We start from the raw sequence: 19110 nt of genomic DNA on the forward strand, positions 1-19110 counted from the left end.
TAGTTTAGAAGTATACATCTCAAACTCATCTCTACCCTTAGACCTTAGACAAAATCAGCAACTGGCTTTACTCAACAGTGACTGCAGACATTTCCTTACTGAACCCTAACAAATCTTTCTGCTGTATCATCAGTGGAAGATTTGTCTACCCGGTGCCTGACAATTTCAGCTCCTTTATACTCTAGGTCAAGTACTCCAGTATTGCCAGTGAATTCTGAAATGTAGCCATCATTACCACTGGAGAAACAGTTGCTGTGTCCACTTCTAGGAAGTCTAAGCACTCTGTCAATTGTGCTGGTAATGGGAATCATCTGTGCAGTTTCATCTGTGCAGTTCACACAATTCTTCCTTCAGTCTCATGCCAAGTTCATTCGTTCTTTCATCTTCCTTCCTTCCTTCCTTCCTTCCTTCCTTCCTTCCTTCCTTCCTTCCTTCCTTCCTTCCTTCCTTCCTTCCTTCCTTCCTTCCTTCCTTCCTTCCTTCCTTCCTTCCTTCCCACTACATCACTATAAAATATATGTACATGCATACAGTATATACATACCCAAGTAGTGTTGCATGGAACTAAATGCAGAAATCTGAAGCAGCACACAGTGTCATGCTTTATTCAGCAATAGAGAAGTAATTTTTATAATTAAATGTTGTTATAATTCCAAATTTAAAATGCAAGTTTTTTTTTTAATAGAAAAAGTAAACTGAAGATATTTGATTTTATAAGTATTCATTTTTATTCATTTGGGAATGATAGGAGATCTTTCAGCTTTGATTCCCCCCCCCCAAAAAAACCTGACCCCACTTCTTAATTGTAATATATCTATTTTCATTTTGCAGTTAGCTAAAGTAGGTTGGAGAATAGTATTTATATTCAGGGTCTGCATTCAGGAATGTCTAAGAACCAAATTATAAAAAAAAGGGTTTTCTCTATGTGTTTGTGTTATGCACACACCAGAGCCCATGTGCACACAGGTGCATGTTTTTCCCTAACTAGGGACATGGTTTTAATAGAAGTCTGTATAATGAATATGTCATATGCTGAAGCACACAGAACCAAAATAGAATCTGGCCAGGATTTATGAATATTAGCGCATACTCATATTCTGGAGAAACAGAGCAACTTGGCCATCATCCAGAAGTAGGAAATGAAAAGCAATTACTATAAGATAGGGATTTATTTTCTAATCATTAGCAGAACTGAGTGACATTTGTACTGATATATTTTCAATTCACCTTAAAATATGATTTTGTATATTTTTAGGGGGTTTTCTTTGTCTCTTTTACTCGCCCCCTTCCCAAATAATTCACTGTTTTATTCCAGAGGGATTATATATAAAGAATGCAAAATAAAAAGCATCTATATGGATATATTTTTACAACAGATTTGTTTCTAATCCAGTCCTGCATTATACTGGTTTTCTGGACTCATTTAAATCTGTTTTCTAGGAAGAAAATAGCCCTGGTCTCTCCGGAAATAACCCTTACCAAAATAGCTACAAAGCTTTCCTGGATCTCTTATTGCCATTTAATTTCCTGACCACTGGAATCTGTGTTTTTTAAATATTCTGAATAGCTGGCACCATAGTTATTTTACTTATTTGCATGATGGTTGTCACCATCTCATGATTTCATTCTCAGTGCAGTATGCTGGGGACACTGCTGCTGTCAGTGTAATCCCAGGGCAAAATCTATCAAATTTTGTACTATTTCAGAACTGTACCCTTTTATGCAAATATTTATTTACTGAGTTAAGTATTCTGCTGTTGAAATGATTTTGCAAATGTATCATTACACAGTCTTTCACATATGCTGATAATAGGCTTATATTGCATTTTAACTCTATTTTTCAGGTTGAGCCAAACACGAAACTATTTCCAGCTGTTTTTTTACAGCCTACAAGCACAAGCCTGGTACAGTTTGAATTGGGTAAATTAAAGGTATTTTTTAATCAAATTACAATCAATAGATGTTGTGATTTTTAAGTAAATTCAAACAGGCAAACTGTGTAAACTAGTCAACAGTAAGAGCAGAGTCTTACATCAGAATAACATTTAATCACTGTTAAGCAAAGTGGTTCATGAATAAATATATAGAGGCAAATATTTAACCTCAGGGATAATCTTTGCTTGTATAATCCACTTCCCCAAACAATACAGAGCTGCAGCGTAGCAGAGGTCAGAATCATTTGGAAGATAATATTTTGGCAAACTGTAGTACTCTTGAATTACCTATTTACAGTGCATTTGAGCTATTATTACAAGAGCACAATAATTTAGGGAATGTGAACCAAATAGTTTTATGTCGAGGTTGGAAAAATAAACTTAAGACAGGATGGTGCTATTTGACAAGATATCCATCCATAGTTTTTTTATTTCATAAACTCCACCCACATTATGTGACATCACATATTAAATTAGCTACATTATGCCAAGTTGGCTTTGCTAGGCTGTGTATCATTTTTGTGCCTCTTAAGTGTGTGTGAACCATTACTTCATTCCTTTTGTATCTGCTTAAGAAGTATGGATGGAGAAAAGGAACCACACAGATAAATGTCTTCTTTCTGACCCACCTCCTGAGCATGAAGTCATTGGGACTAGTTCTCCACATTCATTTAACAAGCATGTCTACAATAGTCGCTCTCTCTATATATACAGTATACATTATACATACGTGTACTATTATTAAGGTTCAATTTAGAAAATTTAAATTTCCATGTATGATTTTATAGAACACCATGCCTTTATCAGCTGCAATCTTTAAAAGTGAAGAGAGAAATCCCATTCCTCAGTGTCCTCCTCGGCTGGATGTTCAAACACTCACACCAGTTGTTTGGAGCAGAATGCCAAACAGCTTCCTGAAAGTAGAGACTGATCGTGTCAGTGATCGCCATGGATGGCTAGTACAATGCCTGGAACCATTGCAAATGATGGCCCTTCATATTCCGGAAGAAAATAGGTATATATATATTTTTTAAAAAATCATAGAATGTATGAGTTGGAAGTGATCTTACAAGTCAACTAGTCCTACTGCTCAGCTCAGGTATTCTCTAAACCGTTTCCATAGATGGCCATCTATTCTTTGTTTTAAAACTTCCAATGAGGAGGAATTCTAGGCAGATAGTTCCAGTGCTGAACAATTCTTATCATCAGGAATTTATCGCAATTTTCGGCCTGAATCTCCTTTTAATTTCAATCTGCTAGTCCTTGTCCTCCTCTCAGTTTCAACAGAGAACAGGTCCATCTCATCATACATGTGACAACCTTTTAGGTATTTCTAATTATTTTATCTTTCCTTAGTCTTCTCTTCTGCATTCTAAATGCATCTATCTTAAATATTAAGATAAATATTAAGATTAAGTATACTTAATCTTAAGTATTACTCATGGACTTGGCTTCTAGAACCCTTTTCATTCTGATAGTCCTCCACTGAGCCTGCTCCACATTCTTTTTAAAATGTGGTAGCATACGGGATATAATACTGGATATAGTACTCCAGGTGTGATCCAACCATAACACAATACAATGAATGATTATTTCCCATGACCTGGACACAGTCTTCTCCTAATGTAGTCCAAAATTGCATTAGCTGTTTTAGTTGTTGCATAATAGTGTTTGCATGTGTTCAGCTGATGGTCTATTCCTCCTCCTAAGTCTTTCTCACAAATAAGTTTTATAGTCAACTCACAAAGTAATGTAGCTTGCTAGATTTATTCATGTATTTTGCCAATTTTTTAATTTTTTAATTTTTTTTTACTTATCTAGAAAGTTTATATAGACACCCATCTTAAATTTATAATCCTGAATAGCTCACAACAAATCACAAAAAGTACATTAAAAACCCATAAATCACAAACATAATACATCAACCAAGGCATTATAACACACTGCCAATACAGCTATGCCTACATTGGGCTCAACAGACATACTGACTCAGCTCCTGGGGGGAAAAACCAGGTTTTTAATAGCATTCCAGAAGACCAAGAGGGTTGGGACTCCGGATCTCATGGAGGAGGCTGCTCTATAGGGCAGGTACCACAACAGAGAAGGCACATCTTCTCAGTTTCACCAGATGACACTGCTTGATAGAGGAGACCTGGAAAATGCCCACCCTGTTGGACCTGGTGGGACTGGCAGAAACCCTTGGAGAGGTTCAGTACTGCAAGTAAATTGGTCCTGTGCCTGGCAGGGCTTTAAAACTGGTAACCAATACCTTGAATTGCACCCAGAAGGATATTTGTTATTTTATATAATTATATCAAAGATTATTTCAATCATAATTCTTGCAGTGCTTTGTGACTTTCCATTTAGATTACAGCAATACTGCATCATAAATCTAAAGAAAATACTCTCTAGAAAATACATACACATGCACAAAACTTTAATTGGACACTTGGCCCAGAAATTAGTTTATTTTTTTTAAGAATACCATTGGCCAATTAAAGTTGGAAGGAAAGACATAGAATTTCTGTTACTAAAATTCATGCTTTTTATGTTGTCCAATAAAACTAAAAATATACAGCAACTGATGATCTAAGGGTTCATGCTGCTAGAATATTTTATAAAAACCTCTAATTCTTTAACGTTATACGTAACAAAAACTTATGATTTCAAAGTATACAATATAATTTGTGATTTATAATCAAGCAGAACTTCCTATCCTTCAATAATGTTAAAGAAGTTGGTAAATACTGCATATCTTAACAACATTTTAAGGCATTTTGTTTTCAATGTATCTATTTCATCTGAATTTAAGTATGTGTAATTAAAAACAATAGTGAGTTATCTTCTCAGGTGGTAGTGTATAAATCTACTTTATAGAGTTCACCCTTAGATTTTTTTCACAAACACTATCTAACAAAGTGTACTTAATAAAAAGAAACCTGTTACAAAATTCATTTTTTGTTTGTTTTGTTTTTGTATCATTTCAGGTGTATCGATATTTTGGAATTATGTGAACAAGAAGATTTGATGAGGTTCCACTATCATACTTTAAAACTATATAGTTCTGTTTGTGCTCTGGGTAATAACAGAGTAGCTTATGCTCTTTGCAGCCATGTTGATGTTTCCCAATTATTTTACACAATAGATAATCAGTATTTGCCTGGACTTTTACGTTCTGGATTTTATGACTTGTTGATTAGCATGCATTTAGAATATTCCAAGGAAGCAAAACTCATGATGAACAACGAATTTATCATTCCTATTACAGATGAAACCAGGAAAATCCGATTATTTCCAGATGAATCAAAGAAACATGGCTTGCCTGGAGTTGGACTTAGCACATGCTTGAAACCAAAGTTTAAGTTCTCTACCCCTTGTTTCATTTTGTCTAATGAGGATCATCAAAAACCTAGTCCAGAGATACCAGTTGAGATCCTTAAGAGAAAGGCCATAAGCATGTTGACAGAAGCAGTCTACTGCAGTGGAACTCATATACGAGACCCTGTTGGAGGGAAAGTTGAATTCCAGTTTGTTCCTGTTCTGAAACTTATAGGAACTTTGCTTAGAATGGGAGTTTTTAATGATCATGATGTTAAACAGATTTTGCTTCTCATTGATCCATGTGTGTTTGGTGAGACCAAAGAAGAAGCAATGGAGCAAGCAGAGAAAGAGGATGTTACCCAGATAGAAGAAAAAGCAATAGAGGCTGGTGAAAAGGCCATTAAGGAAACCAAGACCCCAACAAAAGGCTTGCTGCAAACAAGATTGCCAGAGTCGGTTAAACTCCAGGTGATAATCTTAAAGTAACTGCAATTATATTATGTTACTGAAACATAACATACAGTTTCCCACGGTGTTCTCAATTTTTCATTAGTTTTAATGTGTCACCTGGGATAAATCAATTTTATCTTCTTATGCCAGAATTCTTCTATAAACTCTTGATAAAAGAGATAAATGCATATAAAACATATTAGCGTGCAGAACTGGAAAACATGGTGATGTAGATATATTTATACTGATTCTCCTTCCTCTTGTGTAATTCACACAGGTGCATTAATAATCAAACAGGAGAAATTGGGCTGAATGGGAAGAAAATATCTATCACTATGGTTCTGCAAATATGTGTGCAAAGATACACACAAGCTTTCCCATGGTTACAATAGGTGGGCTGAAGCAGAGTCCAAGCAAGATGGAGCTGCTGTCTATAGGCTTGTCTCTCAGTGGGGAAGCAGTAGGTGCACACCTGGGGGGTTCTCTTGGACTCATGGCTACTGCTGAATAGGCAGGGGGAGACCATGGCAGGAGCTCCTGTGCCAACTTCCAGCAAATTACAAATTAATACTTGGTCAGATTACTGGAATGTGCTCTACATGGGTGCCTTTGAATACCATGCAGAGACTATAAAAGACACAGAATGCTGTAACCCATGTATTAGCTGGTGCTAGTCACTCTGAACCCATTACATGAGTCCTTGGACTCTGCACTGGTTCCAGTAACATTCCAGCTGCAATTCAAATGGGCGGCTTTGACTTTTAAAGCCGTAGGTGACTTGCCACCAAGGTGCCTGCAGGATTGTCTTCACCTACTGGAATTGACCGATCCACCAGATTCATTCCATGTTGGTGATTCTCCAATTTTTGTGAGGCTAGAGTTGCTGAGGTTAGATGGCTTTGTCTCTCCATTATGGCTCTAATATTGTGGAAAAAATCTATCCTTGGAAACTAGGCTTGCCCCATTATAAAACACTTTCTGGCAGCTGGTCAATGGAAACTCTTCTCAAAAGCTTTTGGTGCTTGATTGGACGATGTTGTCTATTGTTGTGGTAAGATGCTCTGGTATTTTAATTAATACATTTTAATTAATTTTGATTGCAGTGGAGATTTTATGTGTATTTTGTTATGTGGTCTGGAGTCATGAATCATACTGGATACTGGTATACTGGAATGACAAATAAATATACATTTGTTCTCATTTCTTTTTCTTCTTCTTTTTTGCAAGATTGACCAGATAATTTCAAAATCTAAAAACCTTGTAGATATAGGAAACTTTAGATGCTGGACAATGACCTTACACCATGCATATTTTTTTGAATTATAAAATTGAAGAAGCATATTTCTCCAGTCTCATCACCATTCCATATTTTACTAATAATACTATTGTACATATTTTAAAGTCAGTTAAATCATTATAAATATTACAGGTATTTGGAGTCTAGAGTGTTATCCAGATGCTAAAAGCTTTGACTTGTAAATGTGCCATTTTATTGTAGAAAAATATATATTTAAAACTAAGAAGAAAGAAAAGATGTTAGGACAATTCAGATCAGACTAATGTTGGTCCAGATGCTGATATCGGTCTGTCTGTCACTTTCCCCATCACTTGTTTGTTCAGTGGGTTACATTTGGGAAGAGAGTGACACTCCTAGATTTTTAGCCTACTTTATCCTAGAAAATGTAGATTTATAGATTCACTAAGGCTGTTGTATGAAATGTAACAATGTTTATTTCAACTGGAAGACTCCTTACATTAGTGAAAGGACACTTTGGATTCAACTGATTCTCCTTTTTCATTGACCACAAAATTGAATTTTCACATGTAGTGATGTATAAAAACTTGCTATGGCTCTCACATTTAGAATTGTATGAGGCCAATGTATAATTCACCTGTATAATGCATTTATTCTTTCATATTAGATGTGCGAGCTACTAAATTATTTCTGCGACTGTGAGCTGAAACACAGAGTGGAAGCTATTGTGTCATTTGCAGATACCTATGTCTTAAAGTTACAGTATAATCAGAAATATAGGTACAATGAACTGATGCAAGCCCTGAATATGTCTGCTGCTCTGACTGCCAGGAAGACAAAGGAATTTCGCTCTCCTCCTCAAGAGCAGGTAGATGAAGATCCTTCTTTCTTTCATAGCAGGGAGTATAGAAAGAGAAAGGAGCAAAACCTTCAATAACCTTAAAATGTAGTATCTACTAAAAAAGGCTTTCCCCCTAACAAATTGCATAGAAGGAGGTATCTTGCAATATTTCTGTACTATTCAATAATAGTGCAGAATTAGAATAAAGAAAATATTAATTAAAAAAATTAAAGAATGAATTAAGAAAAAAATAATTAGAATAAAGAAAGCTGTTGTTTTTAACTTCCAAACATTTTTGAGTCTTCTACAGAATTCCTGAGAGTTATAACAAGGGGAATTAATTAGGAATCTAGAAAACTGTATGGCTATAGCTTATTGGCAGCATTATAAATTCTTAGAGAACACTATATCCAGAATTACTAGAATGCTATTTAAAAGTATCTAGCATTTCTAACGCAGAGCATCCTAATAGAAAGAAATAGAATAAAAACATGATCCTGTATTTTCCAGGACAGAGTTTAAAAGAAGATGGAAGGAACAGGACAATTATTAGTGGCCTCTCTCTCAAATGTAGATGAGCTTTCAAAAAGATTTTCTGGTGATGAATTGAAACAAAAATTAAAGTGAAACTCTGAACACAAGTTCTAATTTTAATGTTATAATTTCAGATAAATATGCTGCTAAATTTTCAGCTGGGGGACAATTGTCCTTGTCCAGTGGAGATTCGGGAAGAGCTATATGAGTTTCATGATGAGCTCCTAATTCATTGTGGTAGGTAGTAGGCATTCATTTCTGGTGAGTGGGCAATTTTGTTTGTGAAAGAGTATTACTTACAGATCTTCCACTGTTACTGTATTTTCATGGGAAACATAATACTGACAAAATAAAAAACATTTCCCATGTAAAGAACTACTAATCTGAATGATCACACATTTTTTGTATCAGTGGATCTCACTCAGCTGGTTCCCAAAATTTCTTATTTTCCCCAGAAAAGGTAAAATATCTCTGGAATGGAGCTTAACTCCTGGTTATTATATGGATACGTCCATGCAGTTTTCTTGGTAGCAGAACAGAAATGGTTTGTTATTGCTATTCAATAGGAAGCTTTTTTTAGCCATTGATATTCCCATTGGTGATCTCCCATCTAAGTACTGACCAGATCCAACCTGTTCAACTTTTTCAAGATTATTTAAGGTCAGCTGGGTGCCACCACTTGCTGTAACTCCTTAACTTCCCTTACATAATTTAATGTTCATTGACCTGGTCTACACTTAGAAACTAAGCATGGATGGTAGGCTTCCAGAATTCATGCAATAATCCTCAATTTCCAATTGCTTTTCCCATTCCTATTGCTCCTTCTATCTACCATAACTCACTTTGCCAAACAATACTGACCTACATTTTGGGATAGTTGGGTCATTGAGCAATCACTATGAAGTCAAAGGAAAATTATTAAAATCCTCATGCAACCATTCACCTCACCTCTCCCACTCATTGATGTTTATGCTGTCCTGTGCAGTGAAGTTTCCTGAACCTTCTTTATTTTATTTTCACTGGCAGCCCTTCCTTGAACAGATTGTGCATGTCTAATTACTGCATGAGATGCATAAGGATGGTTCTTTAGTTATTGGAATACTTATATTATTTTTATTGTTGTTATTACTACCCACTAGGTATTCCATTAGATGAAGAAGAAGAAGAGGAAGAAAAGATTTCATGGGCTGGAAAACTATGTTCGTTGATATATAAAATAAAAGGAACACAAAAAACTGATAAGAGAGAGCCAACAGAAGAAGAAGAAAAATATCCTAGTAAAAATTTAAATTTGTATTAATAGTTGTACTTCTTACCTTAAGAGATAGCTTTAGATAAACTATTACTTTTCAGTGTCCCATGCGCATGAAGAGTTATTTATCTCACAGGGAAGAGTGATCTAGAGTCCAGTCCATCTGGAATCTTAATTAAAGAATGAATCAGCTCTCCAGTCTAGGACCATGCCATGAGTTAAGTATGTCATGCTTCCTTTTTAGTCACGGTACCTACAAATCCAAAGCACATGAGATTCTTAAATTGTGATTAGTATCAGAGTTCAGGTTGATCAAATCATCGGCTGAGATAGTACAGACAAGTTCTGTCAATTTAATTCTGAAAGGAAGGTTTTATTGGAGATGAGATATAGTTGGTTGGTATGGTTTTACTGCTATTATTTATGATGTTTGGGTCTAATTGTAGATTTTACCATGGATGTTTTAAATTGTGTCACTGTGTGAGTTAGTTTGCAGAGGAGAAATAATAAAGTTTCTTGATCCCCATTTCTGACAACAGGAAAGGAAAAGGTAACCCTATGTATGACTTTCTCCACAACAAAAGAAGTTTTTTCTCGCCCTGGTAACAGTATTATAATCTCACATAGGTTTCCATCAAGAATATGAGAGCCAGTTTGGTCTAGTGGTTAAGGCTCCAGGCTAGAAAGCAGGAGACTGTGAGTTCTAGTTCCGTTTTAAGCATGAAAGCCGGCTGGGTGACTTTCGGCCAGTTACTCTCTCTGAGCCCAACTCACCTCACAGGGTTGTTGTTGTGGGGAAAATAGGAGGAGGAGGGAGTATTAGATATGTTCACCGCCTTGAGTTATTTATAAAAATACTAAAGGCAGGATAAAAAAAAAATCTAAAACGAATATAACCACTGCTTTTGTGAACAGACCATTCAAGAGAGCAGCTGTGAGCACTTCTTATGTGTGGAGCACACTTCCTTCCCATTCCATGACATAGATAGCCTTCAACTGTAGGGTCTTAATTAAAACGGTACAATTTTAGATAGAGAGGATTTTGATAAAGAAAAGGAACAGCATATTCAGAATATATTTGTCTTGTCTTTTTGAGAATATCTGTACCAGTGTTTCAACCTCAGCAACGTTAAGATGGGTAGAACTCCCAGAATTCCCCAGCCAGCATGGGGAAGTTAAATCTTAAAGTTGCTGAATCTTAAAGTCGCTGAAGTTGAGAAACACTGTCCTAGCCATCTCTCTCAGGCTTAAAAGAATAAAATAGTCTAATCAAAATAGTTTACCCCCTGAAGATATCGGCAATTAGTTCAAAGTGCCTGCCTTTCTACCTCACTGCCTACCTCCTTCTCTAATTGTCCATATCTGTCTGCAAAGGCTGGTGTTCTAACTGCAACTCGATCATTAAATTCAGGACAAGGATAACACAGATGATAGGCACTGCATTTTCCCTTTGAACTGCAACCCTAGTGCTGCTAGAGCTTTGTACAATAAGCTTTCAAAACTTCCTGCTGAAAAAGCAATTAAAGACAGGTCTACAAAGCTATTTTTTGCAGGAGTCTTTTTGTGGTTCCTTTTAAAGATATGATCTGCTATGACATGCAATCTTTTTGCCTGAAATTTATATCTCTTGTTTTGAGGCCAAGCTGAGCACTACTTGGTTGGAATGAAAATACATATTTTAACTTTTCTTTAGCTCATTGTATAGCTCCAAGTGATCTTATTCCCTCAAGACTTTCATAATCCTTCCTCCAGGCAGCTCTAACAGTTAGAAAGGAAACTTCAAGAGAAGATCCTCTATACTCATAGAAAACCCTCTTAAGCTTTGTAAAACTCCCATATCCACTGTCTCTTGCTTTTATTCTCCCCCCTCCCCCAGTCACAGTAGATGGCCCTCCGTTTTGCCAGTTTTTGCAGCCATAAGCAAGGGTGTAAACTGTGTTTCAGCTTGAGCACAAAGCAATCCCTTCTATCAGATGGCTTGCGCAGCACTCAACAAAGCATTTACTAGACCAATAGTTTTATATTTCTGCAGGTATTGCTTGTCAGTTTCTCAGTTATAGGTTGAGGAATTCTCCTTTTCCAGTTCACATCAGAAAGGCCAAGGCTACTCCACATTTGAAGCATCTTTGAAAAATGTTGGCCTTGTCTAGTAAACCAAAAGAAAAGATGATCCTTTATCAATTTATCAGTTTATAACTTACTTATGTATAACTGCTTTATGCTGCTTAAGTTAAGAATGAATTAAGTGGCTTACAGCAGCATAATTCATTAAAGGGATTTCCTTTTCTATATGCAACAGTCTGCAAATGATCAACAAGCCACTTTAGGGCTTTCAAGAAACCTGTCATCTTTTGCTGTGTGTATGGAATTCCATCTTAAAATTCTTCCTAGCAATTCATGAACTTGACTCTACAATTCCATCTTTCCTCATGCATAGAATGTAGAGGTGTTTTTTAAAAAAAAATTATTGAAAAATTCAATAACAATAGTAAAAGACAATGCAAACTAAACTCAGAAAGAAAAATAAAAATAAAGAGAGAATAAAAAGTGCAAAGAGAAAAGAGGAAGAAATAAGAAAAGGAGAAAAGAAAGATTTAAAGAATGGACTTCCAATCTTCATCACAACAAATTTAGTAATTCTTCACCCTGATTAGGTTACATGCAAGTATCTCTTCTTCCCTTAACCTATCCCTTATTCATACGCAAATCCATAAATCATTAACATTTCAGTCCTGGCGTCAGCAAAAAGTCCATAAAGGGTTCCCAGAGCTTTATAGAAACATGTCTTATTTTAACCTTGGTCAAACAAACCAACTTGTATTCCTTCCTTTTGCTTCTAACAGTCTTGGTCTTTAATTCATTCAGATATTGTAATAGGATTTGATCTCACTTCAAATTTTCTTTTTCCCATCTCAAAGGCTTCTTCGAGGCTTTGGCAAACCTGTTTTGTAAATCCAGTAAGGAGTCATTATCCAGGTCATTCTCTGGCTTGCCATTTGTATTTCTACTTTAACTGTCATCTCTGTCTTATAATCCACAATTTTTTATTTTCAAGTATTTCAACAATTTCTTTATATTCTAATATTTCTACATCAGGCGAGGTTTGTTTTGGGTCTTTATCCTATAGAACTTCCAAGGTATTCTTTTTCACATCTGTAATTTTTTCTTTAACATCTTTTGGAAATAATCTATTCATAGGATCCCATTCTTCAAAGATCTCCTGGAGTATTTCACATATCATACAATTTTCTGTCATTTTGTCCCAATGCTGACCAAAAACAAAAAGAAAGCCTCTCTATTCCTTTTCTGTCTGGAATCTTTAGTGCCCTTTAGTGTCCACTTTCTGAAAGCATAAAGTCTCAAATTTCTGTTATGACTTAAGAAAGGCCAAACAATTTAGTTCCTACAAAGGTGCTATTTATTTATATAATTATTTCCAAAATCCTATAGCAAAAGTCCTAATATTCCAGATTTGTCCGGTCCCTTAATTTGCTTATAATTTTCTTAAATTAAAATCTTATTTAGCTTTTTGTCATTTATTTCAATTTTTTTAAGTTCTTAAGCTTATAGTTAATTTTTCTTTTATTCTAGAAAGAAGGTAAACTCACCAGGTGGCTTTGTGAACTTCTTGTTTTGAAGATCTCTATTAGCCTTAATATAGTTAAATAGTTAATTTCTGAAAGTGATTAGAAAGTGAGGCTAATGAACCCAATGCCCTTAAAAAGGCTTCACTGTGGTAGAGAGCCCCTTTGTCTCCCGTGGGAAACCACTGCCCTGCAGTATCCTCGCAAAGAGCACCTGTCCAGAGCACTAGTGGATGATCTCCAGTCCTCTCCTTTCCCAGAGAGGTTCTGTGGGACTGGCCTACTCTCCTGTCTTGATCGTGGCCGTGACATCATTTCTGCTTGTTCAGAGACATGTTAGCCTGCCATTCCTCACCCAGAAGTCCCAGAATGCAGAGATGTGTGTGTGTGTGTGTGTTTTCTGGGCACTCCTTGAACTGGGAGTTGAGAGTTGAAATACTGTCTCTTTCAAGCTTTCTGTTTCATTGACAGCTGCATGGCAGAGGTAATCAAGATTACTATGTAAAATTTTCTTCATCTTTAATCGATGATTCGCATGGGAAGTACAAAATAATATGGGTTGTGTAGTCATATATATACTGCAAATCAGCCATGTGTGCCTACTCATAATTTAGATATTTGAATACTAGAGGTACTGTACTCCTGAAGCCCCATGTATCACAGAAAGCTAGCTCAATTAATAGTTTAAATCCATTCAACAGTTTATCTTGCTGTCATAAATCAGAGATAAAGGAGATTTTGTTCTTGCCTATGTGCCTCTTTTTTGGGGGGGGGTTAGCTATGCGAATTACATGACCCACCTTTCTTCCAGTTCCTAGCAGAACTGCAGAATTTTAATAAACCTTATGTCAAGAGCTAAGCTGTAAGAAGCTGTTAGAAGAAGCAGCTGGGTGACTGGTGAACCAACTGGCTCATTAACACTTTAGTAATGTATTTTAATATACAGTGGAACCTCGGTTCACGAACTTAATTCGTTCTGTGACTCTGGTCGCGACCCGAATTGGTCGCGACCTGAAGCAAATTTTCCCATAAGGTTCAATGTAATTACCGTTAATCCGTTCTGGCGTGGAGGACAGGGAGGCAGCTATTGCTTGGAGGGAGAGTCCCCCTCCCTACAACCACGTGTCAGGGGTGGAAAATGGCCGGGGACCACGTGTCAGGGGTGGAAAAATGGCCGTGGACCACATGTCAGGGGCGGAAAATGGCCGTGGACCACGTGTCAGGGATGGAAAAATGGCCGCAGACCACGTGTCAGGGGCGGGAAAATGGCCACAGACCACGTGTCGGGGTGGAAAAATGGCCACGGACCATGTCACAGGAGGGAAAATGGCCATGTATCCTGTTCGTAACCCAAGGCGGAGTTCGCGAACTGAAGCAAAATTTTGCAGCCGGAGCTGGTCGTCACCCGAAAAGTTCATGAACAGAAGCGTTCGTAACCTGAGGTTCCACTGTACTGAGGTATTAAAACAGCAAGTTTCCTAGAGAGACTTCTTTAATCCAGTATACATTTGGGACTATATCTTTGGCCTAGAGTAGGAGAAAATGCCATTATTTATATGTTAGCTTTTCATTCTCCAATATAGTTCTATAAATCTTACATGTATCATGGAAAGCAGAGCAAAATACTGTCTACATATAATCAGTTTTTCTGAAAACCTTTGTTTATAGTTCATTGATCTGTCTTCTTCTGCCTTTCCTGCCTTGGATATACAGGATGTAGAAAAAAGCATCTTTAATTAAAAATGCATGGTATTTTTTCCTTTGGGGAAAATTTTGCAAATATGGTTCAATATTTTCAGCTTTTAATTTAATTTATATTAGACATATATTGCAGAATAAAAATACCAACATCTTCCTTTTCTAAGCTACCCACCCAATGCACATATGGAACATTAAAGTAAATTCATCATTGCACACATGCGGTTTTGCTCACAATGGGAATTTAGCTTTGCCTTTTCCTCTTGCTACTCATATCTCAAAATCTGAGATATTCCTCCAAAGGACCACCAGCTGATAGTAGGTGCACATGTACATCCTATTTATATGGATGTGCATAGTATTGGTGATAATATATCATTCTACAGCAGATTAATAGCATTGGCATATTCCCTTAGGAACATGGTTTGAAAAATACGTAAGTAAAAATTGCTTTCTAATCAGAAAGATTAATTTGAAAATTATTACCCAGGGCTTGGTCCTGCCCTATTCAGGAATGGAAAGTTTATCCATTTTTCTCTCCTCAAGAGAATTTGGGTTCCTTTCTGCACTAATTACCGTTAAAAAAAATTGGCAGACAAAGCCACATACGTTTTTGTGTATATTCTATTTTTGTGTATCCTTTTCTAAAGGATGTTTTTTCCTCTAACTGACATATTTCTGTGTGTATGTATTGAGATCTGAACTGCTCCACAATGTTTTAAATAGTGAAAAGGTCTCAATGAAATGTGTTATAGTTTACACAGAGGTTTGGGAATGCAAAATGTATCAGACTGCATTAAAATGTAAAGAAAACATATTTTTCTGCCATCCATAGGCAATCTTCATCTATTATATAGTATAACCCAAGTGTCAGGAGCTGGATATCAAATAACACCATGCCCCAGGGGACCCCACAGCCAATCTCCAGAGGCCTCAGTTTTATTCCTCCCTGCAACAGTTGGTATCTTCTTCAGGAATGCTAACAGCAAAACCAAACCAAAACAAACAGACTCAGGTTGCCTTGAGCTGAACTGAAGAAGAAGGTAGATCAATATTTGGGTCCAGCTAGGAAGATAAAAAGTAAATATTTGCAGGTTTTGATTACATTCAGTGGTTAACAACACATATCTTGAAAAAATTAGGACCTTTCCAAAAGTCTGTCATCAGTAACAACTGAGTTCATTTAGCAGTGAACGAGTAGGCCTCCTGTGGAAATAGTAAAATTCAAAAATTCTTGCCTGCCTTTGAAATATTCATTCTTACATATTAATGTGGTGGTCATATTTAAGCAAATGTATGGCTTCCCCAACCCCAAATGGAGCAAATCCTTCAATCATCTGAGTAAGAGATCTTCTAAGTCAGGGTTCCTGACCCATGCTGGCTGGGGAATTCTGGGAGTTGAAGTCTACACATCTTCAAGTCTCCAAGGTTGAGGAATCCTGTTCTAAGTGCCCTAAAGAATTGTGCCAACTTCCTTTAATTGCACCAAGCCTGCTGTCATTCATATTTCAAGCAATGCTTGCCAGTATATTTGTATTTCGGCTTTGGGCTAAGATGAATTAGCTATGAGTTTCTGTGTACAGAGCCTCTTTGCTTCTCATTTCAGGGCATGCAACAATCCAACAAAGAACTCATAATAACGATCATTTATCATATTTTCATGCCTGGGAAAAAATGATTACTACTTCTTGGAAAAGTCAAAATATTAAACTTTAGTTGCCTTAGTGCTATTCTGTGTGTGTGTATATGTGTGTGTATGAATATCTTTTTTCTTGTTTCTGATAGAACAGGAAACTATAGTTAGAGAATTCTTGTTTTACTTGTGACTTTACCAAAACAGGAATAAAAGGAGAAAGACTTGTGAATATTTCAACTTAATCTAAGATATATTCACCCAAACTAGGTAAATGGGGAACGTCCATGAAATTATAAGAAGGCTATTTCTTGCAGGCATAATGTTATAACAGTTAGGTTTCTGAGTGCATTACCTTTTTATAAGTGGTTTATTTTTCAAACTACCCCTAATAAAAATGGGAAAAAAGAGAGAAAAAAAGTGTTCCAAGCCCAGCGCAGAAAGTAGCAATTTCACTAGTCTTGCTAATCTGGAGAAATGGGGATTCATGATTGATTTTAGATGTCTGTGTGTGTCTCTATGTGTATGTATATAAAATTATCTGGAATCAAAGGCCTCTTCACTGAAAGTTATGGATGGCAATCCACCAGGCTGGTTCAGTGTGGGTTGGTAGATAAATGTTTTTTGATCTCCCACTCTAGGGCTGAGATAGAGTGACTGGCCCAAAGTCATCCAATCAACTTCCATGCCCAAGGGAGGACTAGAACCTGGATTTTCCCATTCCTAGTCCAGCACCTTAATTACTATACCACATTAAGAAAGGCTGCTTCACAGAATACAAGAAGTTGCAAAAAGCTGTAAACAGAGCAATTAAAAATACATTTGTTATCAAGGGTGGTCAGGAAAAAGTAAATTTAATAAATTATTTTTATACAGAAGTTCTGGTGTCATATTGCTTAAATTTTCCAATGCAGTTTGAGTAGTACTGTTTGGCATTTTAATCACCTTGTTGAGTTTGGTTACGCCACCATATTTACATCTTAACACTCACCAAGTGTTTTACTACCAGCTGTTCCCTCCCAAAATAAAATTCTAAATTCTGAACTCTTTAAGTAATCATTGCTAATTAAAATTTCAGATTCTCTCATTCCAACAAGCTTTTGACAAGCCTCTTTTGTCAAGAGTAGCTTACATTTCCTATTTTCTTCTACCTTTCTCCCTCCCATTGCAGCTACACTGAAATCACTGATATCTCAAACTATGGTTCGTTGGGCCCAGGAAGATCAGATCCAAGATCCGGAATTAGTTCGTATTATGTTTAACTTACTTCGAAGGCAGTATGATAGCATTGGTGAGCTGTTGCAAGCTCTGAGGAAATCCTATACTATAAGTGCTGCCTCTGTGCAAGACACAATCAACTTATTAGCAGCACTGGGACAAATTCGTTCACTTCTTAGTGTCAGAATGGGAAAAGAAGAAGAATTACTAATGATTAATGGCCTAGGGTAAGAAATAAATATTTTAATGCCTTAAAAACAAAATTACAGTTAGAACATTAAGCTTTATTGATCCTCCGTTAAAACATATCCTAAGCCCATTTTCAAACCTGATTATTTTATTTATGAGACTGTTTGTGTTTGGGTCGTCTTTGGTGTACCTAGTTCAGGACTCTCTGTGGCAAAGGTCCTTCAGGGCCTAACGTACAAGATTTTTTCAAACCACCTCTGTTGATCCAATAACATATCCTATTAACGTTATAACAGGCAAGTGGCCTTCTTGTTTTCATATTAAAGTTAGTGTACACTGTCCCATGAAGACCTGAAGATCAGAATGGGGACAGATTGTTCTGGAGTAAACCTATGTGGGTGGTTGCTAACAGTCAACACTGACTTGAGGGACATAATCAGTACTTCTCCACAATAGGTCAGAACAATTCACTTGTTTCATTTCTGATATTTGTCCCTCCTCTTTGTGTGTTTTCAGTCAATGCACTTTTTTCCTTTTAAAACTGTCATATGTATATGCAAATTTAAGGAACGAAGTTGTAAGAGAGTAGGGTAACCCTTCCCTTTCTGAGAGTCCTGATTCTGATCAGTAATGGGAACCTGAGCACTTTAGAGTAAACAAAACAAAACCCAAAGCACAGCAATTCAAGAGTTTTAGCTCCTCCATATAATTAATGCAATTCAAGATTAATCCCCAATTCTTTTTCTGTTTTATCAATCTGACCTGGATTGAATTTGAGGACTTCTCCATCCAAAGCTTGTCACCTGCTCTTGAGTATGGCCTCAGTAAAGTAGGCAAGAAAAAAGCTGTCTTGTTTATGATACTAAACTTGCAATCTCTGTTACCCTCTTAGAATCAGAATGTAAATACTTTCATTCTTTTCTGAACTGTGAAACTAAAAAATGGTGCTGTTGTAAAATAAATAAAACGACTTCCTTTAATTTTTCTCTCACTTAGAGATATAATGAACAACAAAGTATTTTATCAGCATCCCAATCTCATGAGAGTCCTGGGTATGCATGAGACAGTTATGGAAGTAATGGTAAATGTGCTTGGAGGAGACAAATCACAGGTAATTTCACTAGTATTGTTGGTGTTTGATCCTTACTATAGGTAACAGATATTTTACAAGTATGCTATGCACATTTTATTTATTTATTTG

At 36.4% G+C, this 19110-nt stretch overlaps 1 protein-coding gene across 1 annotated transcript in view; it reads left to right on the forward strand.

Moving 5' to 3' along the window:
- Positions 1–19110, forward strand: part of RYR3 (ryanodine receptor 3) — a 256028-nt gene that overhangs the window by 91863 nt on the left and 145055 nt on the right. The window contains exons 33-40 of the mRNA XM_088145058.1: positions 1845–1931; positions 2723–2949; positions 4922–5723; positions 7628–7828; positions 8470–8572; positions 9475–9612; positions 17674–17947; positions 18906–19020. Of these exons, the coding sequence (XP_088001184.1) occupies positions 1845–1931; positions 2723–2949; positions 4922–5723; positions 7628–7828; positions 8470–8572; positions 9475–9612; positions 17674–17947; positions 18906–19020 (1947 nt within the window). The remainder of the gene's footprint in view (positions 1–1844; positions 1932–2722; positions 2950–4921; positions 5724–7627; positions 7829–8469; positions 8573–9474; positions 9613–17673; positions 17948–18905; positions 19021–19110) is intronic.

The sequence above is a fragment of the Python bivittatus genome, unplaced genomic scaffold (assembly GCF_059951505.1).
Source record: "Python bivittatus isolate LINGU-HERP-01145 unplaced genomic scaffold, Pbiv_v1 ctg000480_np1212, whole genome shotgun sequence".
NCBI lineage: Eukaryota > Metazoa > Chordata > Lepidosauria > Squamata > Pythonidae > Python > Python bivittatus.